This window comes from Cyprinus carpio, chromosome B11 (assembly GCF_018340385.1).
Source record: "Cyprinus carpio isolate SPL01 chromosome B11, ASM1834038v1, whole genome shotgun sequence".
NCBI lineage: Eukaryota > Metazoa > Chordata > Actinopteri > Cypriniformes > Cyprinidae > Cyprinus > Cyprinus carpio.
In genome coordinates, this window is record NC_056607.1 from 8,633,970 (window position 1) to 8,661,129 (window position 27,160).

Below are 27,160 nucleotides of genomic sequence, written 5' to 3' on the forward strand. Positions count from 1 at the left end.
CACATACACTTGATAATGCATGATAATGTTCCACCAAATACTTGTGTAGGTGAATGCCACAAAAACTGTCAAGAAGTCTCAAAATTTACCATGATCAACAGAAGAAGAAAAAATGACATTTTTGTAATGCATAATTATTTTAATGGATAATTCATATCTATGAATTTAAAACATTGTTTGCACAGTATTTTCTTCATTATCATAAGGAGAATTAATAATAATAATAATAGAAAAATAAATTAATTTGATTAAAAAAATACAACAATCTCACAATGGAGGAAATAATAAATTATTAAAACATTGAACAAATTGATTTGATGTAAAATACTGTATGACTTAGATTTACTCATGTTGTGTTGACATGGGTTATTTTGAATGGGGGGATTTTAAAAAAAATATATTGATGATGATAATATTGATGATGACATGCCACATTTAAATGTCCTCTCTGATTGATTACATTACAATATAGGAGTGTTTTGTTTTTATTTGCACCCCAGTTTGCTTATAGATATTGCTCTTTTTCAAAGAAACTGAGAAAGAGAGAGAGAGAGCAAAAAAAACCTTTTATTTTATTAATATTTACATAAATGATTCATGGGAAACTAACTCCATTAATCTTTGTCTTACAAACAAATGCACAATTAGATATTTTAATAATTAAAACTGAATAATTATAATTTAATAAATAAAAAGATGAACATACAGACAATACCCTGTTTTCAAAAAATAAATGAGGTCCAGTGTTTTTGTAAAGTCAACATGAAATGGCATTCACAACCCATTTTACTTCTCTGAAAAGGAAATTCAACAAGGGAATTTAATGTAGGGCGGGATCTCTTCTCCCACATTATAATAATAAATAAATAAATAAAAAAGGGAATTGCGACTTTATCTTTCACACTTTTATTTCACAATTCTGAGTTTATATCTTGGAATTCTTTTCTTTTTTACTTTACTTTTCTTCTCAGAATTGTTGTTTATTGTTTATATTTCACAATGCTGACTTTATATACTTTTTTTCTCACATTTCTGTCGGAAATGTGAAAAAAAATCTAAATTGTTAGATAAAAAGTTAGTTGCAAATTCCATTATTTTATTTATTTATTTGTTTTATGGTAGAAACAAGCTTCCACAGAATCGTGAAAAGTGGTTGGAGGAGAACGTCCTTTCAGCTGGTGAAAGAGGCAGAGAATATTTGGGGGAAATTACAAAAACAAACATTTTTGGAAAAACATGCAACGATGAATCGTTTGTAATAAGACCAGCAACATCTATCCAAGCAAACAGGGTCAGTTTTGATTTCATGTTGACTTTAAATGAGTCATTCCCACTATTTCAACATCCACACAATTATGTGCGATACTCCTTTTAGCAAGACACAAGTTCATTACTGTATCTTTAATGTGTTCGTTTTAGCAAAACCAATGATTTATTTGATGTAAAGCAGCCCAAACACTGAGAATACTCAATGATTTTTAAGGGTACCAATAAATATTTTAAAACTGGCCTGAACTCTGAATCCAGCGACACAGATTCCATTTCAGGCAGATTTCAAGAGTAAGGAAAAGTTAAACGTGTTTCTGCTTTCCCGCAGACCAACATTTACACATATTTATTCCTCCCATTTCCAGAGGGATCCGGCGCTGTTCTGCACGCAATAAATAACAGCAGGTTGAGTTTCAGAGTGTTTAATCAAACACATGACATACATAATTGCCTTTTTCCCTTTTTATGACCACAGAGACAAAAGAGAGACTAATTCAGCGTTTGTCTGTATTCTTGTGCGCTCTGCAGCTTTTGTCAGGAGCCCAAATATTTCCTCTTGAGGGTCTCGGTTCGTCGTAGATTATATGCTTGTAGTTTAACACGTATTCTCCTGTGGCGTCTCATTGTTTCATCTTTAATTTTGTCTTTTATTCAGCGTAATGTCTCAGCATTTGTGGCACTCGTGAAGTTTCATTCATGCCGTTGTGCTGCTGTGGTGGGTGTGACGAAACTCGTACACTATACATATTCATTTCCATCTTTTTAATATTCATGACTAGGTCCAATCTTTACATATTCATGACTCTATAATTCATAAAATCTTTATCCATGTACAACAATATTTAAATAATGTGTCATTTAAGGCAGTCCAAACATTTACAAAAGAAAATAAAAGAGATAATTGCAGAAAGTCCCGCCGAAGAAGAAAAAACTCCATCCTTATCCCAGTAACAATAGTCCATGTCAGCTTTCGTTTAGGAAGGGACAGTCGTTTGAAGTACATACACAAGACCCAAACATGTATCAGATCAATATGTACTTGTGTTCTGGCGAGGTCCGTGATTATATGTGCACCGACGGCACGCTCTGGTTCAGTACCTGGGCTCTCATCATCTGGACGCTGGTCATGATCTTCTTCTGATGGCCCATTAATGTGACTCCCAACCTCTGGATGTCACTAAGACAGAAGTGGACAAAGAAATGTGATTAGATGCTGGTGTTGGAGATTATGGTTTATTTCCCTCATAATTATGATTATTATATTTGATTCATAGAATGTATTATGAATGTAAACATCCCAAACGAGCTGAGGAATGTGTTCAGTGAGCTTAAAACACACTTATTATTTTTGGGATACAGACAAATTTTATGCGGATATATATGTTATTTATTGAAGCCTATTTCCGTCACAGAAAAAAAAATAAAAATACAATTTATATATATATATATAATTTTGCAAGATATTATTTGGATATATAAATTCAGAGTTCTGAGAAAAAAAAATAATCTGAATTGAGAGATATTAACACATAATTCTGATTTTTCTCTGAATTCTGAGTCTACATCCCTTACTTTATTTATTTATTTTTGCCACAAAATAAAAAATAAAAGAGGTATTTGCAACTCTTTATCTAACAATTCTGACTTATTTCCTTCCAATTCTGAAAGCAAGAAATGCAAAAAGCGTCAGAATTTGCAAGTAATTAACTACAGATATAATCTAACAATTCTGAGAGAAGTAAATACATAAAAATCAGATTTTTTTTCTGAACTGAATTCTGATTTTACTTCTGCTTTTTTATTATTTAAAAAGTATTTGCAAATTTGTGTCTCAAAATTCAGACTTTTTTCTCAGAACTGTGAGTTTATATTTCTAATAAACATATTTATATTTATGTTTATATTTTATAATTCTGAGTTTATATTGCAATTCTGACTAACTCGGAAGCATAAGAAAAAAAGTCTGAACTGTGGAACAAAAAGTCCCAAATTACCTTTTTATTTTTAAATATATCCCATGGCAGAAACAGTATTTCACAGTTACTGGAACGATTCGTTAAATGCTACACAAACCTTTCTATTGCAGTAATTGACCCTTTTCAAGATCAGTAAATCATGGCCATTGTAACAATAAACATGATTAATTATGCAATTAACTGTGCAGCTCCAATTATAAGCTTTTTATGTTAAAAGATTCATTAAAAACCTTTGAAACAAACAAATGATTTGCAAACAGCACGGTTGCAGCTGGTCAAGAAAGAATGTGTTTTATACACAACATAAACCCTCAAGACATTATGGCTGATTTTATGACCACATCTAATAAAGAAACTCTAACAACATGAGCTAGCAGAATTTTGTTGAGCAAAACAAGGCATTTGGTTCAAAATTGACCACCGGGGATAGCAAAGACACTTTGCATAGTTTTTGATGAATTCTGAGAGCTCTCTGACCCTCACATAGACAGCAAGGATCCTAACACAATCAAGGCTCAGAAACATAGCAAGGAGATTGTTAAAATAATCCATGGGCACATCAGTGGTTCAACCGCAATCTTACGAAGCTACGAGAACACTTTCTGTGTGCAAAGAAAACAACTTTATTCAACAATTCGTCTCCTCAGCGTCACCCTGTAGCACCATTTTGGAGAGTATCACATACGTAAACAAAGTATGCAACGTATGTAGGTGGATGCGTTGTTTACACTTTGATCTGAACGTAAACAATGTATCCGCATACATACGTTGCATACGTTGTTTATGTACTCTCCAAAATGGCTCTACAGGGTGATGCTGAGGAGATGAATTGTCGAATAAAGTCATTGTTTTTGTTTTCTTTGCACACAAAAATTATTCTCGTAGTTTCGTAAAATTACGGTTGAACCCCTTATGTGCCCATGGATTATTTTAATGATCTCCTTGCTATGTTCCTGAGCCTTGATTGTGTTAGGATCCTTGCTGTCTATGGGAGGGTCAGATAGCTCTCAGAATGCATCAAAGATATCTTAATTTGTGTTCTGAAGATGAACAAAGGTCTTATGGGTTTGGAACGACATGAGGGTGAGAAATTAATGACAGAATTTTCATTTTTGGGTGAACTACCCCTTTAAGGATATGTGGAGAAAATACGAAAAAATAGCCCTAAAAGACCACAAAACTGCTTTCAATTAATTACTAATCAGTGTTATTTTAATATTATTTGAATACTATTGTAGTAATTAATAAATTATTAATATTGTTTTAATATTTTGAATTTGCTTATCTTTATTTTCATTTTATTTTTAGTTTGTCTTTACTACATTTTTTATTTCAGTTGTAGCCTTATTTTTTTTAATATTTCAACTTTATAAATAACTATTAACTAGTTACTAAAATATTTTCAATTAGTTGGCAAGGCAACATTTCTATATTCCATTTAAGTTTTTATTTTCATTTTTCATTAGGTTCAAGTTTTCATCTAATATTTTTGAATATTTTATTTTAATTTAGTATTAGATAACAGTAACAACAATATGAATTTTTTCCTCACATAAAGCTTACAAAATGGCTTTAGAAGACTTGGCATATAGTGAAAAATAGGAAGAAATGACTAGAATACATAGAATACATAGGAAATGTTTACATCTGGAACAAATCAAATCGAGAGCAGAGGTTTGAGAACATGAAATCATCTGTTAAAACTATTGATTGAAGGCTGCAGTGTCTACAAATTCCCTAAAACTGGACCAATAGGTATATCACTGACTGACCCATTGGACAGACAATGGACACACCGTCCTGAAACTGCATCTAATGCTCATTAATCCTCTGACTTTAGGAGGTAACGATAAATCAAAGGCTTTAAGCAACCTCCAATCTGTCCTCCATCTACCTTGGTGCTGAAATCCATGTAGCCACCTGGAACCCAGTGATGATGCATCTCAAAGGCTTCATTTCTGCATTAGCAATCTGAAGCGCTCCATCGTGTTATGGAGTAAGAACTCAATCAACTCACTGTTGTTTCATGCTCATCACATGTCCAAGAGTCAGATACCCTCCTGCGGCAAAATGGTCCTTATAACGGCCCATCTTAATGGTGTCCAACCAGTCGTCCACAGATCTGCAGCTGGTGAAATCAGGAATACTTCTGTTCATCAAAGGACTGTTTAGTCTGAAATGAGAGCAGGGGCAGTGAGGGGGCGCGTACAAGATGTACCTTGAAATGCGGCGAGTGTGGGCAGAAAATCAATATGAGTTAAAATGATAGAGAAGGTGGGTATGTGGGGGGCTGTATATTTGGCCGGTTTGGGTAGATTAATACAGGGATGAAATCCCTATTTCTTCCCATCAGCGCATCTGGATATGCACCGGCAACTTGACAGGACATGCGCTCCGAGCTGAGCAATTTATACAAGTCCAATTGTGAAAGCAGAAGCGTTCTTTTTCGGTTCTCTGCAGATCAATGTCAATATAGCGCAGAGGTCTTTTATTTAACAGCGAACACATCTATTTGAGATGAGCTTATTGGAAAATGTACACTTGCGTCTTAAAGCGGCCCGCCTTACTCCCAGCCACTCGGATGAAACTTTCTTGTCAACTTTGCGAGACTTTTAAAACGGATCGTATCTGACGCAGACAAAGTGCATTTGTCGGGTAAATCCCCCTGAAGGCGGCGTATCGATTGCTGGCCGCTCACCTGCACAATGTGTTCATTGACTTGAGGTTCTCGGGGTTCCGGATCAGTTTGTCCAGGACCGTGACGATCTGGCAGAATCTGGGCCTTTCGTTGCGGTCTTTCTGCCAGCAGTCCAGCATTAGGGTGTGGAGGGCACCGGGGCAGCCCATGGGGGCCGGGAGCCGGTAGCCCTCCTCTACGGACTTGATCACCTGCAGAAAAAACAATCCAACTGAATTAAAAGTTGGGGAATTGGACTGATTTGTCTGTTTTGCTGTTTTTGTTTTGTTTTTTTTCCCCTGTGGTTTTTGATTCAGTTTTAGTTAGCTATAATAACTCTGCACTTTTCTGAACATATATGTAGCCAATAGTGTAGTTTAGACCCACATCTCTGTTGGTCAGGTTCCAATATGGCCGTTCTCCATATGACATCACTTCCCACATCACCACTCCATAACTCCATACGTCACTGGAGGAGGAGAACTTCCGATATGTGATGGCCTCCGGCGCCGTCCAGCGAATCGGGATCTTCCCTCCCTAAAATCCAATGAAGATAGAAGACGATAAAGATTAGGGAGAAATCACATCCAAAGTGTGTCTGAAAAAGCTCAAGCATTGTAGAGTATGCTCCCGGTTTCACAAACTCACGCTGGTGGTGTAGGCTGCGTCAGGGTCGTCCTCCAGCACGCGTGACAGACCGAAGTCTGAAATCTTGCACACCAGATTACTGTTGACCAGAACGTTCCTGGCAGCTAAGTCCCGGTGGACATACCCCAGATCAGCCAAGTAAGTCATGCCAGCTGCTATGCCACGCAGAATCCCCACCAGCTGAATGATGGTGAACTGACCGTCATGTCTCTGTTTCGAAGGAAGAAAAACAAAAAGAGGGAGAGAAATCTGTGAAGTTTAGCTTCAGTTCACAGGGAGGTTCAGCGAGGCGATGCAAAACTACAGAGATATACGAGAACAAACACAAACATGTTTACACACCCTCAGGAAAGAGTCCAAAGAGCCGTTCTCCATGTACTCTGTGATGATCATTACTGGTTTGCCTGGTAGAGAATGCCAAGACAGGGGAAAGAACAAGAGAAAGATGTCAAGAGATTGGAGAGGTGATGTAAGTGTGAATGAAGAGAAACAGAACTGTGGGTTTTCTTTTCTTTTTACCCAACTGCGGGTGAATTATTTAGTGGGTAAAGTATTGATGTACATGTATCTGATTGTTATTGTAAAATAAACCTTAACAGGGTGATCAGGACCCCAGTGTGAGGTGAAGTGGTCTATATCACACAGATAAACTGGCTCGAATTTGTGAGAATAAATATATATTTTAAAAATTAGTTATTATTTTTTAATTATAATTATATATTTTTTAAATTATATATATATATACACACACACACACACACACACACACACACACACAAACATAAAATATTGTAATATATATCTTATTCTAATGGGAAAATGTAATAAAAATGATAAAAAATTAGCTATTAATGATATATACTATTGTATTTAATATCTTATAAACTATATTACATTTATTGTTATTTTTATACATATTATTTATTTATAATACATTTTAAATTAATTTGGTAAAAAGATACAACACTGATTTAAAAAAAGAATTAGTACAAAAATTATATATATATATATATATATATATATATATATATATATATATAATTCTTATAAAATTTATATTAAAATTTATATTAAAATTTATATTAAAATGTATACAAAGTGATACATAGTGATACAAGTGAACATAAATTGAATTAATATAAAATAGTATATTAGTATTGGTAGATTATTATTTTTTTTAATAATTGTATATTATATAATTATATTAAATATTTTTAAATCATTTATTTCAAAATTGTAAAATCCATTCTCTTCATTTTTTGTACTAATTAAACTTTTATTTAATCAATAATAAAAACTGAGTTAGTATAAAAATTATATTATATATTTTGGTAACACTTTATTTTAAGGTCCAATTCTTGCTATTAACAAACCATTAACGATTACTTTTACCTCAAACTCCTAATTTGCTATCTTTTAATAGTTAGTAAGGTAGTCATTAAGGTATTTTAGGTACTGGGTAGGATTAGGGATGTAGAATATGGTCATGCAGAATATGTGCTTTATAATTACTAATAAACAGCCAATATGATAATAATATGCATGCTAATAAGCAACTTAACAGTGAGAATTGGTCCCTATACTAAAGTGTTAACCTTTATTCTTATATAATCTATATACATTTTATTTAATTATATAATCAAATATTCTCTTTAAGATATAGCGTAAACATTCTGCTACATTTTTTAACACAAAATAATACATTTCAAAGAGTTCCCAATAATAAGTGCCCTTCACTGATAGTCTTGTAATGTGCTCACTGCGGGTAACAACTCCCTCCAGGTGGATGACGTTGGGGTGATCGAACTGTGCCATGATGCTGGCTTCTCCCAGGAAATCTCTCCTCTGTTTCTCGGTGTAGCCAGCTTTAAGAGTCTTCAGAGCCACCGGGATATCACGTTTCCCCGGGAGCTTCATCCGGCCGTAACACACTTCCCCAAACTCTCCTGAAGTGTGCCAGAAAAGAAGATCAGACACTGGACAGTGTCCACTCGTGCTGGGTTTAGATTCAAACACTTTCAACCTTCACAATGAAATTCACATGATACCTGACCGCTTTAACATTAATACTAAAATGATACATTTATACAGTGGTTCTCACGAGATGTTTAGCTTTTTAAAATAAGAAAAAAATCTTAGAAATTGTAAACATATATGTTGTTGTTTTTTAGCACTGCCCTGATGAAGCAGCATCATTTTTTATATATATGTACTGTACTTTATTGCAGTTAATGTTTACTTTATTTCAAGTAACACATTTTTCTTCCATGGTTTTTCATCATTTTTCAAATAAAATTGATAAGCATCTTGCATATTCTTTGAGCAGAACTTTATATTCTGTTGATCTTGTTCCAAGCATTTCTCATGTATTCCCAAGATGCCCAGGTGTATTTCACGCAATCACCGAGGACAGCTGTACCTGAACCGATGATTTTCTCTATTTTGATCCTGGACGCTTCAATTTCTCTGGCAAATTCGTGGACAGCCTGGCAGGGGTCCTCATATGTGTGGGGATCAATATAAAATCTGGCTTCTGGAAATGATACTAGAATAAACAGAATTAGCATTTGGTCACATATTGCAGCATGAAAGCAATTTTCAGTCACAGCCACAATCTCTGAAGGGCCCAGACAGCAGCTACAGCAAGATATTGGACCAAAAAAGCAATAGTTTCCTGCCTAAAATTCATTAAAAGAGAAATCATGGGGGAAAAGTGTGTCTCTCGTACCATGGCCATTTTGGTAGTGCATTTTCTCCTCGTCTGAGTCCTGGAAAGCTTTGCTGTACCCACAACGTCTGTAACGCAAACCAGAAGAAGAAACAGAAATATTGTGTGTTTTTTTAAAGGGCCTTGTGATATACAACCCACATGTTAATAATAAAGCATGTAAAACTTAATTAACTCGATGTTTAATTAACAAAGAACATGTGTGGATAGCAAACGTCTTCTGTGTCTTAATCCACTGCCTTATAGATAGCAAACAAACTGAGAAAGTGTCTGTCCATTGAAGTAAGTGATTATAAAGTATAATCAAATTCATTATTTAACACAAACTTCAAGTTGCTGTCATCAAAAAGCAACAGAGCAACAGAAAACACCCTATTTTCATTGTTTTGACATTCATTTTCTCCACTGAGATTCCATAAACTTCAATAGAGAGTTCAAGTTATGATCCAAATCAAGCAGCTCTGAGATGAATCATACTGAACATTTGTTTCGAAGCAAAAAAAAGTATTTTAAATGATGAAAGAAATGATTAGATCAGAAACAATGGGATAAAACCAAACTATTGAGAATAAGATTGCAAGTATGAAATATATTAGAACTTTATAACAAAATATTCAAACTTTGGATCATTCACAATGCTTCAGGATTTTCGTGATATTCTGCAGCACTTTCTTTTTATATGGAGAAAATGAATGGGATTTTTTATTTCTTTGCTATATGTACCTGTATATAAACCTGTATGTATGTATAAACCTGTATGACTTCTGCAACGCCAACACAAAAAATATTTCAACTAAAATCTAAACATCCAGATGTTTTATTTGTGAATGTATCATTCTTTTGAGTCAAATCTTTTTTCTTTCTTTTTTTTTTTAATGAATAATTTGCTTCAACTCTGAATAATTAAAAAATTTAGCTCATTCAGTCAGTGATTCAGTCACAGAAACAAAGAAAGACAGAAAGCCATACAGGTTTGGAAGATGTGAGAGTGAGTAAATGATGGCAGAATGTATTTTTAGATGAACTATCTTTAACATAAGTAACAGAATAAAGCAGGGAAAATGAATGCAGACAATTCAAAGTACTCCTCTTGCCGTTTTCTGCAGATGACAACGGCCAGAAATGTCACCAGTCCCGTTACTGAAGCCATGCAGATCCAGATAATCGTCATGTTGGTATTTCGCAGGGGAGCTGGCGAAGAAAAACAGAACCCAAATATCAACACAAACGCATCATTAAACACATTTTGAATCATCACCAGTTTTCTCACTGCAGGAGACTTCTGGCCAGAAATGGCATGTTTGTGAACAACAAAATCAACATATAAAACCATCAGTGTAAGGTGCATCACGAATATGCAAACTGAAGGTAAACTGTATACATTTTTATTTTTCAAATTGTTCTCCATGTGAAAAGAAGGATTTCAAAATCATACAGTCACTGATGGAAAGGGTTCAAATATGCAGAAAAGGTTGGAAAACCAAAGAATGTGCAGGAGCTGGAGGATTCTTCTGAAAAACAGCAGGCAGTTGAACTGCTCAGGACCAACAAGGGACACATGAAGGGCCTCATCCAGGAAACGACACACAGTATTAAGATTCAAAGGTATGTAATCTTACGAGCACAACTGTGTGTGTGTATATATATATATATATATATATATATATATATATATATATATATATATATATATATATAATATATATATATATATATAATAAAATATAAAATACATGTATGTAAAAGAACAAAAAACATTACAAACTTTTGTTCTTTTGTTTTCTCCTTATGTTTTGTTCACATTAACAATATTACTCTCTCTGGTGAAAATCCAATTGTCCAATCACTTGAAAAAAATAATAATAATAATAATGGCAGATCTCTCCTCAACAATCTACATGATTTAAGTAGCACTAGGCACTAGTAATAATTTAACACTCACTTGCTTTGCCGGTCTGTATCTCTACTGACTGGCTGAATCGCCCACAGCCAGCCGAGGTTCTGGCCCGAATCTGGAAGATGTAGCTCGTGCCGGGCTTCAGACCTGACACTTTAGCGCTAGTGTTCTTTGACTTCAGCGTAGCATAACTTTGCTGTTCATTGTCCTGTGAAAACGGGCCAATAAGTCAATGAGTGGTTATGTTCAAATAAAGATTCTATTTAAGGTCATTGAAACCATAAATACAGACAATAATGGACAATTCGCACCAGGACCTGACAAAATCATTGTTTTGAGACCCATGCCGGAGGATTGGACCGATTAAACTGAAGTGCACACTAATCTGTTAGCATTTCGTTTTCTCTTCTTCACCAATGTGTGTGTGTGATCTGTGTCCTCTGAGGAGTTTTTCGCTTTGTTAAAAAGCCTTTGATGCTGCTCTGTCCCCTGAGGAGACTGCCAGCGCCATATATCCATCAAAAAACACTGCGTGGTCTTTGTTAAGCACCATTCCCCAGGAATCAGCACACGGGCAGCGGCTTGGCAAACAGGGAATGCACGTAAATCACATTTACATAGCGACATTGTTGACTAGGCACTGTATACTAATTCTCTGTCACAGCTGAGATCTCTTTTTTCACCATTAGGCAGCAAAGCTCCCAGCTCACGCGACAATTAACTTCCCTCCAGTGTTTGGCAGGGCTCACTGTGTTTGCCTTCAATGTCACTTTAAATAATCTCGCCAAATCAGTCTGAGAGCACTATTGGTTGGTAATTTCCTTTCAATTAGCCTGAGCTGCCAATAAACCAAGTGGTTAAACTGAGATATTTGACTCCAGGCTAGTCTATAAAATGTGACCCTTCATTAAGCGGTTAAGCCATTCGGTGATGAGACCTTCTCAGTTAATGAATAAATATCTCTCTTTTGGGACCTGGAGTGTAATCACTACGATAAAGAAATTACCTTTTCATAATATTTAATGTCATATTCTAATATGACTCCATTGGGCTGCGCTGGTTCGTGCCAGAAAAGAGTGACGCTGTTCTGACTGGCGTTTTCTTGTCGGATGGCCATCACTTGAGACGGGGCTGTGAAAACAAAGACATGAAGGGCCCTTTAGTAAGACAACAGATTCATTCTACAACAAAAATAATATTTATTATTATTGATATTATATAAGGAACAATAAAATGTACTGTATTATTCTTGCTGGAAAATACATTCTACTAGTTTCTACAGTAGCTGATCAGAACTGGTTATTTATCTTTATTAGCTGGTTTAAACTAGTTTAGGTGGTTGATTAGTAAGTGTACTTGTTGGTGGAGTCAAGATTAAAGTGTTTATAGTATAGATGATCAACTATACTAGTTTACTGATGGCCAGAGGTCAACCTGTTTAGGGCTGGTGCCTAAACTGGTACCTAAACTAAACTATTCAAAACTGGCTATTTATAGTCATAATGTGATTCAAACTAGTTTAGGTGGTTAATCAGCTAGACTAGTTTGCTGACAGGCCATAGGTCATTCTGGTTAGGACTGGCAGACAACCTTGACTAAGCTGTTCAAATTTGATGGTTTTCATCCCAGCTTTAGATGATTTTCTAGCTGTTTTTAGATGGGTTCAAAACTAGTTATTTATGCTTCTCAGCTGGTTCAGACTAGTTTAGGTGGATGAGCAGCTACTGTAGATTAGCTTGCTGATGGAGCAGAGGTCAACCTGGTAAACCAGCATATGCTGGTTAGGTTTGTTTTGAAGCATGGCAGCTGAGTTGAGCTGACTTAAGCTGGTTCTTAGTTGTACATGAGCTGGTTATAAGCTGGTTATGAGCAGGAACTAGTTGCTCAAACCAGCTACCATGCTTCAAAACATACTTACTAGCATATGCTGTTTTTTTTTTCAATGGGTTAGTCAGCTAGACTAGCTTACTGAAGGACCATAGGTCATCCTTCTTAGGAATGGTAGACAACCTTGACTAAGCTGTTCAAAACTGTTTATTCACACGAGCTTTAGATGGTTTCTAGCTGTTTTTAGATGGTTTTGAAGAGATACTAGTTATTTATGCTAATTAGATGGTTCAAACTACTTTAGGTTCAATGTTGTCAGGGCTGATGTCTAAACTGGTACATAAACTAAACTGTTTAAAACTGGTAGACAACCTTGACTAAGCTGTTCAAAACTGGTTACTCATGATCTTTTGCTAGTTCAAACTTGTCTAGGTGCTAGATCAATTAGATTAATAGCTGGTTTAGTGGAGGTCTACCTGGTTAGGACTGGTAGACCACCTTGACAAAGCTGTTCAGAACTAGTCATTTAAGGTAGTTCTAAAAAGGAGGTTCATCAATTAGATTACTGTAGTTGGTTTGGCTGAGATTAACCTGGTTAGATCACATTGTCTATTCTATTTAAAACTGGTCAGTATGGTCATTAGCAGGTTCAAATTAGTTTAGGTGGTTAATAAGTTAGATTACTAGCTGGTGGGGCCTATTTCAACCTTTTTAGAAAACTTTGACTGAGGTTGACCATGTTTCAAATAAGCTGCTAAGACCTTGATTTCTAAGCAGCAGTGATCTAGGAATTATGCGAATAATTAATGCAATCAAACTTTAATGACCCAGTAGTGTCTCCTACCTGCCTGGTTTGTGGTGATATTGACCAAAACAGATTGTGGTGGCTCGTTGCTCAGGTGCGTGACTCCATTTAGAGCAACAATACGGAAGGTGTAGTTACTGTGAGCTGCGAGATTCAGCACCGTCACCCATGGTTCTGTAAGTCCTGTCTGCTGAGGGATAAAGCGAACCAGGGCCGCTCCTGTCCGGGGCACCACCAGTCCATTCATGATTCCTCCTCCTCCTCCAACTGTCCCACTAACAGCTCCATTGGTGTCCGCAACACCCCCATTGCTGTTCCCCACCCCGTTACCCCCTCCGGCACCCACCCGACAGTCCTCACACTGTGCCCCATCTTTGTCACACTTCTGGCAAAGGACGTCATAGATGACGTCACTGCGGCCTCCTGTGTCCAGAGGTGAACCCCACTCCAGACTGACTGAGGTGCCGTTCACAGATGAGATGATGTTTACCGGAGCTGATGGAGGTCCTGCGGGGAGGGTGAAGGTAGACAATTCTTAATTATAGGTTAATTAGTGAGGTTGAGGTAATTGGTTGTTATCAGGCTAGCTGATCAAAAGAGAATGATTGAATTTGCACTTCAGTAACCACACGACCCCAGTTCAACAAGTAATCTTGCCTTATGATTTTTCCACTCATTAAAAGTTAAACAAAACAAAAAGTTAGATTTTTTGGTACCAGAAAGTATTTGGAATTTGGAAGTTTTAAAAAATATTATTGTAATTAAGTTAGATTTCAAAATATTTTAGTTTGTTTTACAGATTGCACAAGCACACATTTTTTATGTAAAATATAAACTTCAGATAACGTTAAATAAAATAAAAAATAAGAAGAAATATGTTTAATTCTACTTAATTTTATCTTATATATTTTATTTCATTTTATCTATTTGATCAGGCATGCTGATCAAAATTATTTATATAATAAGACATTTATATAATGTATAAAATAAAATAAAATAAAATAAATAAAAATAAAATGAGATATAAGTTTAATTTTATCTATTCTATTTTATATCATTTTATTTCTTTGATCAGATATCCTGATAAAAATTATTTACATGATAAGACATTTATATAATGTATAAAAAATAAATAAAATAAAAAATTAAATAAGATAAAATCATATATCAAAAATAAATCATATATTTTTATATTATCTATTTATTTCATTTTGTTCCTTTGATCAGGCTGATCAAAATTACTTATATAATATGACATCTATATAATGTATAAAATACATTTAATAAAATAAAATAATCTACACCGGTACATCCTCTAAAAACCAACAAAACACCAGATGATTAAAATACACTAAAATACAAGTGCAGATAGTGAAGAGAAAAAAAATCCTGCAGCATTTAAAATGTTTTATATATTATGTATATTACACATCGACAACCAGATATGGATTTTCAAATACTTTTTCCACAGTCTCTAAAGAAATTTTAAGTTTGAAGATTTCTTGATCTAAGGATTTGCAAGCATGAAGACTCACTTGTGCAGGGAGAAGCAGATGGATCTGTAGAGGAACGATAGAAGTTGGCATCACAGGGGCAGGTTAGAGCTGCTCGTGTCTCAGAGTGACTGTGGAGTGGACATTTCCCACAGAGCTGATCTCCTGCAACAGGCTTGTAGAAACCCACCTCACATGCTAATAGAAACACAAAAACAGAGTTTAACTCAGCACAATCCACAATCTGCTTCTTTGCCACTTAGACATTCATAAAATAATCAAAATAACAGATTTTCTGTTCCAGGTTTAAAGGATTAGTTCACTTCCAGAATGAAAATTTCCTGATAATTTACTCACCCACATGTCATCCAAAATGTTCATGTATTTCTTTCTTCAGTCAAAAAGAAATTAAGGTTTTTAAAGAAAACATTCCTATCTAGTGAAATGATAGGTAATTTTCTAAAAATTAATAAAAATGTATATACTTTTTAACCACTAATGCTTATCTTGCACTAGCTCGAAATTATGCATTACGTAATCATAAAAAAATGATGAAGTAGGAGGTAGTAAAAACAATGTTTTTAAAGTGTGAATGAAACATGAACTTTATGTATTTTCAGTGCTTATCTCCATTAATAAGAGTGGAATATTTAATGTAAATGTGTATATCGAAATGAAAATATATTAAAATCGTTGCTTACTTCATTACTTTTCTCATGCCATGAAAGAGACACATGGTCTATATTTACGGCAAGTTTATTTTTTACAAATCCCGATATGTGCGTGAAAAATTGCGTACGCAATTTCTATGCCTATTTTGTGCGTATGCAACGTTTATAAATGAGACCCCTGGAATGTTTTCCTCAAAAACCTTAATTCCTTTTCGACTGAAGAAAGAAAGACATGAACATCTTGGATGGGGGGTGGGGGTAGAGGCTGGGGTGTTAAAAATACAAGATATACCAAATATTTTTAAGGTGCTAAAAATAAAGGTGTTTCCATAAAGAACCTTTAATATCCATGGAACCTTTCACAAAATGTTCTTTGCAGCGGGAAAAAAAAAAATAGACTATTTTTAGACTATTAAAATTTTTTTAACACTAAAAATAAATAAATAAATAAATAAATAAAAATGTTTTTTTTTAACAACGGTTCACTGAAAGGTTCACTCTGGAACAAAATGGTTCTTCAAGAACTGTGAGATATAACAATGCTCTCTCACAACTAGTTCTTACATATTTAATGAATTGGCTAATTCATACGACCTCACCTTACACTTTTTACAATTTGTCTAGACCCCAGTGACAGGTAGATTTAGGGGCGGGGTTAGAGGTAGGTCATTCGTACAAATTCATATGAATTAGGGACCTCGTAAAATACATACGATTTAGCAAAAATTAGCCACCGTGTAAAATATGTACGAATTGCCATGGGTTGAATATAAACCCACAATTCTGAGAAATGAAGCCACAAATTGTGAGAAATAAAGTCCAAATTGCAAGATATAAACTCACAATTGTGAGAAAAAAGTCGCAATTGCTTTGAACTATTTTTTATTCAATTTGGGAAACAGGTTTCCTCCTTTATGAACCTTTATTTCTAAGAGTGTACATGCTTTCTCACTGAATATCCTGTTTAACCCAGAAATACATCACAATATGGAAGTAAAAAGGGTTGAAAACACAATTTTTTTGATAATTTGGAACATTACTTGAACAAAATGAAATGCAACAGGTTGTGAGCAAGCAGTGTCACGCTCAAGTGTAGCGGTTCAGAGTTTGCAAAACGAATGTTCAAGTGAGGACAACAAGTACAAGGGTGAGGAATCTGAGCTTTGGGGAGGAGAAGAATCGAGAATTAACATAGAGTGATAGCAAGTTCTTTATCTCCACTGACAGAAACCCCAGGGAGTCCAAAATGTATTCCTTCTTGCAGTATTTATTCTTGTATGTTTTTTTCTTTTGGCTTGATCCGATTAATCCTTCCCTCCCTTGATGTTTTTTTGAAAAGCTCCTGAGTTGAAAAGCAGGTCACGATAAACATTGGGGCCGTACGCTCATGGAGTACAGTGACGTCTATGCGCTTTGAAGTTTTTGACAGAATACCTCTGGCAACGCAATCAGAAGCACACATTCGACATACACACCGACAGACAGACGTGACTTAATCATGATGAACTTTAGTGACCTTTCCTGTTTGGGCTGAAATCCTGCTTTTAAGACTCTTTCTACTTAGTAACTCTTTTTTAAAGAGTTTTTTAAGCAGATAAGATAAGAAAAAAGCCTGAGGGGTGAGAAGAGACTCCGTTGCTCTTTATCCAGCAGTTTACATACACTACATTAGGGCTGCTGTGTTCTGTTCTGTTTTTTTTTTTTTTTTTGCACATTGGCACACTGTTTGGTTTGTCAGCACCTGTCAGAGCACTGCTCTCCTTGCATCCACATTTGCATTACAATGAATTTTAATGAATATTTACAGCCATTGTATACTGACCTTGATTTTTACTCTTTGCGTAAATGGTTAAATAAATATGGTTTCTAAAGAATAACCGCCAGTGTGTTTTTCATGACCAGACTATGCAAGGTCTTGTAGGTTTTTACGATTAGAACAACAATATAATATAATATGATATGATATGATATGATATGATATGATATGATATGATATGATATGATATGATATGATATGATATAATATATAATATAATTATTGTCCAGCCCTCCATCGTCTCCTTCATCTCCGTTGGTCCCGTCCAACCCTCCCTCGTCTCCGCTGGTCTCATCCTGCCCTCCCTCATCTCCCTCGTCTCCTTCATCTCTGCGGGTCCCATCCAGCCCTCTCTCATCTCCTGAGCCTCCCTCGTCTCTGTTGGTCCTGTCCAGCCTTCCCTCGTCTCCGCTGGTCCCATCCAGCCCTCCCTTGTCTCCTCAGTCTCCTTCTTCTCTGCTGGTCCCGTCTAGCCCTCCCAAGTCTCCTTTGTGTGGGAAGTCGTGGCCTAATGGTTAGAGAGTCGAACTCCCAATTGAAGGGTTGTGAGTTTGAGTCTCGGGCCGGCAGGAATTGTGGGTGGGGGGAGTGCATGTACAGTTCTCTCTCCACCTTCAATACCATGACTTAGGTGCCCTTGAGCAAGGCTTCGAACCCCCAACTGCTCCCCGGGCGCCGCAGCATAAAATGGCTGCCCACTGCTCCGGGTGTGTGTTCACACTGTGTTTGTGTGTGTTCACTGCTCTGTGTGTTTGCACTTCGGATGGGTTAAATGCAGAGCACGAATTCTGAGTATGGGTCACCATACTTGGCTGAATGGCACGTCACTTTCACTTTTTTCTTTTGTCTCTGCTGGTCCTGTCCAGCTCCCCTTCATCTCCTGAGTCTCCGCTGGTCCCAACCAGCTTTTCTGCATATCCTGAGTCCCAGAAAGGTCCACCCAAAGCTCCTTCATCGCCCAGCTCTGCTCCTCCAGAGAGCCCATCCTGGCCTGTAGGCCCCTAATTTGCCCATAGCTATAATGGCTGAGCCATAGTGGCAACCGGCTTTGATGTTGTTTAGGTTGTTAGTTCTCCTGGTGATTCTCCTGTCTATTGAGTTTTAGTTGAAAATAAAGACTGTTTTTATTGGGGATTACTCCTGTGTCGTGCTCTTCTCTACAGCCACAAACCGTAACAAAATATAAAACTTGAAAATAATCTAAGTACATTGAAAAAATGCAGCCACAACAACAGGAATTTTGGTAAATTTTGAAAAGACTGACTACTTATCTTTTGTAAACAATAATAAAGATATTCTTATAAAAAAATCATAAGACTGAAAGAGATGTACTATATCAACTTCTAAGATTAGTCAGTATACAAAATAATAAAGTATAATTATTGTTAAAACTTGCAAATAAATCTTTGAAAATATTTACTTATTGTTTACTTATCTTTATTATTTAAAAAATAATAAATGTTAAAATAAAAAAATACAACTGATTAATCAGTAGAAAAAATTAGATAAATCATAATATAATATAATTAATATAATATAATATAATATAATATAATATAATATAATATAATATAATATAATATAATATAATATAATGCATTTGCTAATATGCATTTACATTTCCACAATTACACTGCTGAAATACAATACAATAAATTTAATACATTTTAATATTTGTCCAAAATAACGTAAATCATTGAAAACAACAACAACAATAATTATATTAATAGACATTTTAAAATAAACTTTTTGGCCAATGATTACAAGATTTACAGTGGGTACAGAAAGTATTCAGACCCCCTTAAATTTTTCACTCTTTGTTATATTGCAGCCATTTACTAAAATCATTTAAGTTCATTTTTTTTCCTCATTAATGTACACACAGCACCCCATATTGACAGAAAAACACAGAATTTTTGACATTTTTGCAGATTTATTTAAAAAGAAAAACTGAAATATCACATGGTCCTAAGTATTTAGATCAGGGGTTGCCCAACCCTGCTCCTGGCGATCGACTGTCCTGCGTTGTTTAGCTTCAACCTATAATCAAACACACCTGCCTTTAATTTTTTAGTGAGCCCTGAAGACCTTAATTAGTTGCTTCAGGTGTGTTTGATTACGGTTGGAGCTGAACTTTGTAGGACAGTCGATCGCCAGGAGCAGGGTTGGCCACCCCTGATTTAGACCCTTTGCTGTGACACTCATATATTTTCAGGTGCTGTCCATTTCTTCTGATATGAGATGGTTCTACACCTTCATTTGAGTCCAGCTGTGTTTGATTATACTGATTGGACTTGATTAGGAAAGCCACACACCTGTCTGTATAAGACCTTACAGCTCACAGTGCATGTCAGAGCAAATGAGAATCATGAGGTCAAAGGAACTGCCTGAAGAGCTCAGAGACAGAATTGTGGCAAGGCACAGATCTGGCCATGGTTACAAAACACATTTCTGCTGCACTTAAGGTTCCTAAGAGGCACAGTGGCCTCCATAATCCTTAAATGGAAGTCGTTTGGGATGACCAGAACCCTTCCTAGAGCTGGCCATCCGGCCAAACAGAGCTATCGGGGAGAAGAGCCTTGGTAAGAGAGGTAAAGAAGAACCCAAGATCACTGTGGCTGAGCTCCAGAGATGCAGTCGGGAGATGGGAGAAAGTTGTAGAAAGTCAACCATCACTGCAGCCCTCCACCAGTCGGGGCTTTTAGTGGCCGACGGGCTCTCCTCAGTGCAAGTGAAAGCCTGCATGGAGTTTTGCTAAAAAACGAAATAAGCTCTGGTCTTATGCAAGATAGAACTTTTTGGCCATTAATTCTAAGCGGTATTTGTGGAGAAACCAGGCCCTGCATGTCCAATACAGTTCCCAACAGTCAAGCATGTGGGTGGTGGCATCATGCTGTGGGGGTGTTTTTCAGCTGCAGGGACAGGAACTGGTGCAATCGAGGGATGAATGCGGCCAAGTACGGGATATCCTGGACGAAAACCTCTGTGCTCAGGACCTGATGGGCCGAAGGTTCACCTTCCAACAAGACAAGACCCTAATCCACAGCTAAATAACCAAAGGAGTGGCGTTCACAACAAACTGTTCTTGAATGATTAACTTTGCATCTTTCCCAAAAAGACTCATGTTTGTATTAATCAAAAGGGTGCTTCTACTAAATACTGAGCAAAGGGTCTGAACACTTATTCTGTGATATTTCAGTTTTTTCTTGTTAATAATGTCAAAATCAAAAAAATGGGGTGCTGTCAATGTAGCAAATGGGTACTGTGTTACATTAAAAATGAGGAAAAAAAATGAACTTAAATTGATTTTAGCAAATGGCTGCAATATAACAAAGAGTGAAAAATTTAAGGGGCTCTGAATACTTTCCGTACACACTGTATGTGGTATTAAGCAAAAGATTATGTCTGATTATGACCCTAAAAATGTCCAGAGTTGACAGGTCAAATATTTGAACACATAATTTTAAAGGCACAGTTCATCCAAAATGAAAATTCTCTCATCATCTACTCACCCTCCGGTTGTTTCAAACTTTCTCTCTTCTATGGAACACAAAAGCAGTGACATGAGTGTGAGTAAATAATGATAGGATTTTAATTTGGGCAAACTGTTTCTTTAAGAGACTCACAATGAGTATCCTTGAAAACACACAAAAACACACACGGAAACACTCTTCTTGCTCACAAACAGCTCAGAACTCTTATGGGAGCCAAACAACAGCTGCTAATGAGCTGGGAGGATTGTCTGAGTGATGAATGATTCTGTCTGTGAAATCATAGCTGGAAATGGGGCACTCCATCACAGGTCCTCCAAACACATGTGCTGTAAACGTCCCCCTCTCCACTGAAAGGGTTACTGATTGCTCAGGGTCCAGATGCATCCAGTACACTCATGTTAGTGTGTCATTCGCCTGGTACTTGCTGTCCTCCTTTAGATTTGGAGCAGCCACACGTACAGCACAGCAGTGTACCATTTTAAAGATGCATGGAGACCTGTACTGTTACTGTAATGATTGTTTCCTGTGAGAGCCATATAACAGATGTTCCCATTCAGCCTCTAATATACAACGCAAACACTTCTGCTGTGTTATTTTAACATGACATAACGACTAAATCCCTAAAAGGCCTAACAAAAGTGCACTGTTATTAAGTCCAATAAGTCATAATGTCATAATGTAATTTTTGACCCTATTAAACAGTTACTGTACATTTAAAACTCATTTAAAATATTTAAATAACCTCTGTCATGATTGGATAACCAATCACAACCATAGTAGTAGTTGTTGAATAGGCATAAATATCTTAAGTGGGCGGTCATATGTTAATGAGCTCATGAATAATGTAGAGCACAACAGTGAAGTTTTCAAAGTTTTGAAGGTAAAGTAATATTTATAGTTATATTTTTAATTTTAAAAAGTTTGGGGAAAGAAAATTGGGGAAAGAACAAACAGGTACAAGATACACCTAAAGAAATAATATGGAACAGATTAAAAAACAGTGGCATACTAAATATAATAAATATAGGTCTATAAACAAAATGAATGCCTATCCTCTTGTTCCCTTCCAAAAATCTGCACTCAACTAAGCTGCATTTATTTAATCAAAAATCCTGTATTATTGTGAAATATTATTACAATTTAAAATAACTGTTTTTGAATATATTTTAATGTGATATAATATATGATCAGTGTTGGGGAGTAGCTAGTTACACCTAATGTAATTATATAATTTATTTACAAAATAAATGTAACTGTATTCTGTTACAGTTACTGAGAAAGATGTGTGATTCAATTACAGTTACTTATGAAAATGTTAACGATTACAAAACAGGGGGTTACATCTGAATATTTTCACACACGTACAGATATGACTGATTTCTTTCCCAAACTGCATTGACTGCTCTCGACGGTATTTGGGTTTATGTATATGCTTTATTTTTGAAGATTAACTGTAAGGTTAAACCGGCCTTTAAATGGTTTAAAATAATTAATGGTTGAAAACACTCATTGGAAATTTACAAAAATAATCAAAAAGTAATCAAATGTATTTAGTTACATTACTTTAATAAAGTAATTGAAACAGTTACACTACTTATTACATTTTAAATAGGGTAACTTGTAAACTATAACCTATTACATTTACAAAGTAACCTTCCCAACACTGTAAGCAATTTAATGTAACGTAAATGTTCCTGTGTTCCTGTGGCTCAGTGGTAGAGCATTGTGTTAGCAGCGCAAAAGGTTGTGGGTTTAATTCCCAGGGAACACACATACTGATTAAAAAAAATAAAATAAAATGTATAGCCTGAATGTAATGTAAGTCGCTTTGGATAAAAGTGTCTGCTAAATGTAATGTAAATTTATACCCGTAATAACAAAACTCAGTCAGCATCATTACTCCAGTCTTCAGTGTCACATGATCCTTCAGAAATCATTCTAATATGCTAATAAAAATTTCTTATTTATTAACAGTTGTGCTACTTTTGTACTAGATTTTTGTTTAAAAAAAGAGTGATTTTTTATTAGTAGTTTCTTTGATGAATAGAAAGTTCAAATGGACAGGATTTATTTGAAATGTATTTTTTTATTATTAATGTTTTGTAACACTATAAATGTATTTATTGTCACTTTAGATTAATGCATCCCTGCTGAATAAAAGTATTTAAAAAATATATACACAAACTTTTGAATGGCACTTTGCATATACATGCAAAAACATATTTTAATTTGCTTTATAATGTTTAGAATCTCATACCTACGGCAATAAATGCTCCTCTGAGGCACATCAGCTCATGCTCGTGTCAAGACTGAAATCCTTGAACCCACTGAATGTTATCATTATAAATCAATTCTCTCTGGAGCATTTACCATGAAGCAGATTCCTGAAAGACCCGTTTTTGTTGCCGAGTTATCTTCTGGATGAACTGAAGAGGAAGCTGCATTGCGGTGCACATTGTCTTTTAACTATCAAAAGGCAAAGATTTTCCACAGGTTGTGCACCTGCTGTATTATTTCTCTCAAATCATAAAGCATAAGCTTCTGCCATTTTTTTCCATGACAGCACTTTTAGGGGTGACATTATTCAAGGTTAGTGACATTTGGAGCCGGCCAATCCGTCCCCAGGCAAAAATCCCAGCAGCAGCAGTGATACCGAGCATGACTGGCACCGTCCAGATCCCGAAGCCGTGCAGCCACGATAAGACCTAATGCCGACTGGCCCTCAAACCACAAGGGAACGAGTCTCAAGATCGAAAAACCAGAGGGTAAAAATAAATAAAGAAATAAATAAGGACGGATAAGAAGGGGAGAAGATGAATTGCTCGCAAACGTTTGGGCCTCCAAGCTTCAGCTTTGACTATCAAAATGCCAATTCATGCATGAAATTCAAGCAGAACCAAGAGTACAATAACGGCGAATACAGACATGACCTTTTGATAGTCATTAAATAGACAGGTCTTTGATTTCAAACAGCGTGGATCATATTTTGCATTACAATACAAGGATTTACCTGCATATTAGACTTATAACGTCTGCGGTTTTGCTAAATATCTCCTCTGTGGATTTAAAGGCACAGTGCATCCAAAAATGAACATTTTGTCATCTATCATTCCGACCACATATTATTTTAAAAGCAGTTTACAGCAGGTTTACTGGAACACGTTTTTCCATGCACTGGTCAATTTAAAGATATTAGGCTGGCTTTTCATTGCATGTTTTTTTTTTCTTTTTTCAGACTAAACGAAAACATGCAAAATAGACTTAATTGTTTATTTTGTTGCACTTTATGTATTTGCATTTGCAAAAGCAGTTTCTCAAAATGAGTCATAAATCTCCACTTCAGTAGCACTTATATCCATCAGACTTTACAGTTTTATCCTTAACTATATTCTGAAGGTTTTTACAGAGGGGTTTGTTAATGCATCAGTTGTCAGCTTTTATACTCAATTTTACACCACAGTATTTTCTGATTTATAGAGTGATAAAAACTATTAACAATCCTTTTTGTAAAAACCTTTAACTCTAGAATGGTAACAAAATGAAGACTTTTAAACCTTGCTGTATCTAATGTTCAGATTAGTTACCATGTAATATATATATATAAAAAAAATCTTATTGCAATCAATCAACCGGGGAAGAATGGTAATTTCTATTAGTAGAAAAAATAACTTTATTCACCTGGGGTGTTTTGATTTAAAGAATTAGAAAATTATTTGAAAATGTACTCTGTCTCAGGCCATCCAGGATGTAGATGACTTTATTCATTACATAATTTGCTCACCAATGGATCCTCTGCATTGAATGGGTGCCGTCAAAATCAGAGTCCAAACAGCTGATAAAAATAAAATAATAATAATAGTAATCCACATCACTTCAATCCATCAATTAACGTCTTGTGAAGTGAAAAGTTGTGTGTTTGTAAGAAACTAATGTTGGGTAACTTCAACCTTAAAAGCTTGTCTGAAATCAGGAGAGAAATATGCACAGATATTTGGGTAGATTTTGATGGGTGAGGACAACTCATCTACCTCTTGGATGGCCATTTTCATTTTTGAGAGAACTATTACTTTAGGGATGGATTTTGTTTCCATTTGACCAGTCAAAACTAACATAAATCAAACGAAATCGTGCCTTTTATTTTGTTTTTTTTTGATCATGGATTTTTTTTTTTTTTTTTTAGTCAGGAGGGGGTGTTTTATATGTTCGGAAATACATTTCAAAGGAAGTTCTAACAAATCATTTGAATTCTGTTTAATCATTTATTCATATCTTTTTCCACATCACATATCTTCACAATCACGAGGATTCTCCAAGTCAATAAAGTCGCCGGCTGCATTTCTCCTTCTACTGTTAATGACTCTTCAAGGTCGCCCCCAATTTACACAAGTTGGTCTCCATCTATCAAGCACTTAGAAACAGGCACCACTTTTCTTGAGTAAATTGATCTGATAGCAATTACCCTCCTGCGCTTGGAAAGTTTAAGATGAGATCTTTGGAGGACACAGCCTAACCACAACTACAGACAATAAGATTAAGGGCCAAAATAGAAAACCGAAGCAAAATTGGATGCACGTCCACACAGACCCACACACACATCTATCTATGTGTATTAATGCAAGTATTTGAGAGTAAACTAGATAATAGACTTCTCTGCCCTCGTGCTCTATGCCACACAGTGTAGTTAATATCAGATTGCGAGCCACAAACAATTAACTCCTTACGGCCCTCTTATATATCCATTAAAAGCCTCCCTCTGGGATAAACAGACATTTTTACACATGGCTGGTTTCGAATTAGGCTGCTTTCTTCAAGCCAGCACAAGCCATTTTCACAAATTAAGATATGCTTGTGTGTCAAAGGTATATGGTTATTTTATGCATGGGGGTTGTGTTTGTGGGCTTTATAACTCATGGACTACTTCTTCTTATAGCCTTGGGATCAATTAAAGGAATAGTTCAATGAAAGTTTGTCCTCTTTTAGTCCCACATTACCCCAATCCTGCATTATTTCCTTTTTTTATACATGTACATATACACATAAATTTAAGATTTATATATATGAATTGCATATAAAATTTCTTTCTTTCTGGATTACGCCATTTTAATATAAACCAATACAATTAATGTGATGCATATACTGTAAAAATAAAAAATTAAAATAACAAAAAAATCGTTATAAATAAAACAAAATTTTCTGCTCGTTCTAATTTAATTTGTCACATTTAATTAATTTTCTGTAATTATTTGTGAAATTTACTAACAATTTCTAAGTATGAAATTGTTTAAAAATGGTTTAAAAACCCTATTTTTTCAGTCATACATAAATGAAACAGATAAGAAACATTTGCAACTATTTGACTAATCCAAATGCCTTTTGGAAATATTATTATTTTAAATAGTCACAATATTTCCAAAATGCATTTGGTAAATTAAATTAAATTAAATTAAATTAAATTAAATTAAATTAAATTAAATTAAATTAAATTAAATTAAATTAAATTAAATTAAATTAAATTACAAATGGTTTATTTAGTTCAAATTTATGAACAGAGGAATTAGCAATATTCAATTAGTTAAAATGTATGAGATTTATAGAAATGTGATTTTTTTGACGATAAATATATGAACCTGGTTATTGTGTACATTCAGTTTATTAGTACTATTACAGAAATTTTACCTGTTTAATTTATGTATGCCTGACAAATATGCAACACAATGAGTTTATTAGTTTGTGTTAAAATGTTCTAATCCAAATGGGTTTGCAAATGTTAATGCATAAATCATAAATATTGTTTGAAGTGTATGTAAATGTTGCAGAGCCTGGCCCAGAGGTCCGCTCAAGAGATGAGAATCGTCTTTT

General features: G+C 35.2%; 1 protein-coding gene across 1 annotated transcript in view; it reads right to left on the bottom strand.

Annotated features, from left to right (window-relative positions):
- Window positions 1-549: 549 nt before the first annotated feature.
- The window catches only part of LOC109099871 (ephrin type-A receptor 8-like), a 109,197-nt gene continuing 82,586 nt past the window's right edge, over window positions 550-27,160 (bottom strand). Inside the window, 14 exon segments of the mRNA XM_042733758.1 lie at window positions 550-2,446; window positions 5,263-5,418; window positions 5,944-6,134; window positions 6,310-6,459; window positions 6,571-6,780; window positions 6,913-6,974; window positions 8,331-8,516; window positions 8,990-9,115; window positions 9,299-9,366; window positions 10,384-10,489; window positions 11,241-11,403; window positions 12,202-12,326; window positions 13,867-14,334; window positions 15,363-15,518. Of these exon segments, the coding sequence (XP_042589692.1) occupies window positions 2,332-2,446; window positions 5,263-5,418; window positions 5,944-6,134; window positions 6,310-6,459; window positions 6,571-6,780; window positions 6,913-6,974; window positions 8,331-8,516; window positions 8,990-9,115; window positions 9,299-9,366; window positions 10,384-10,489; window positions 11,241-11,403; window positions 12,202-12,326; window positions 13,867-14,334; window positions 15,363-15,518 (2,282 nt within the window). The 3' untranslated portion in view covers window positions 550-2,331.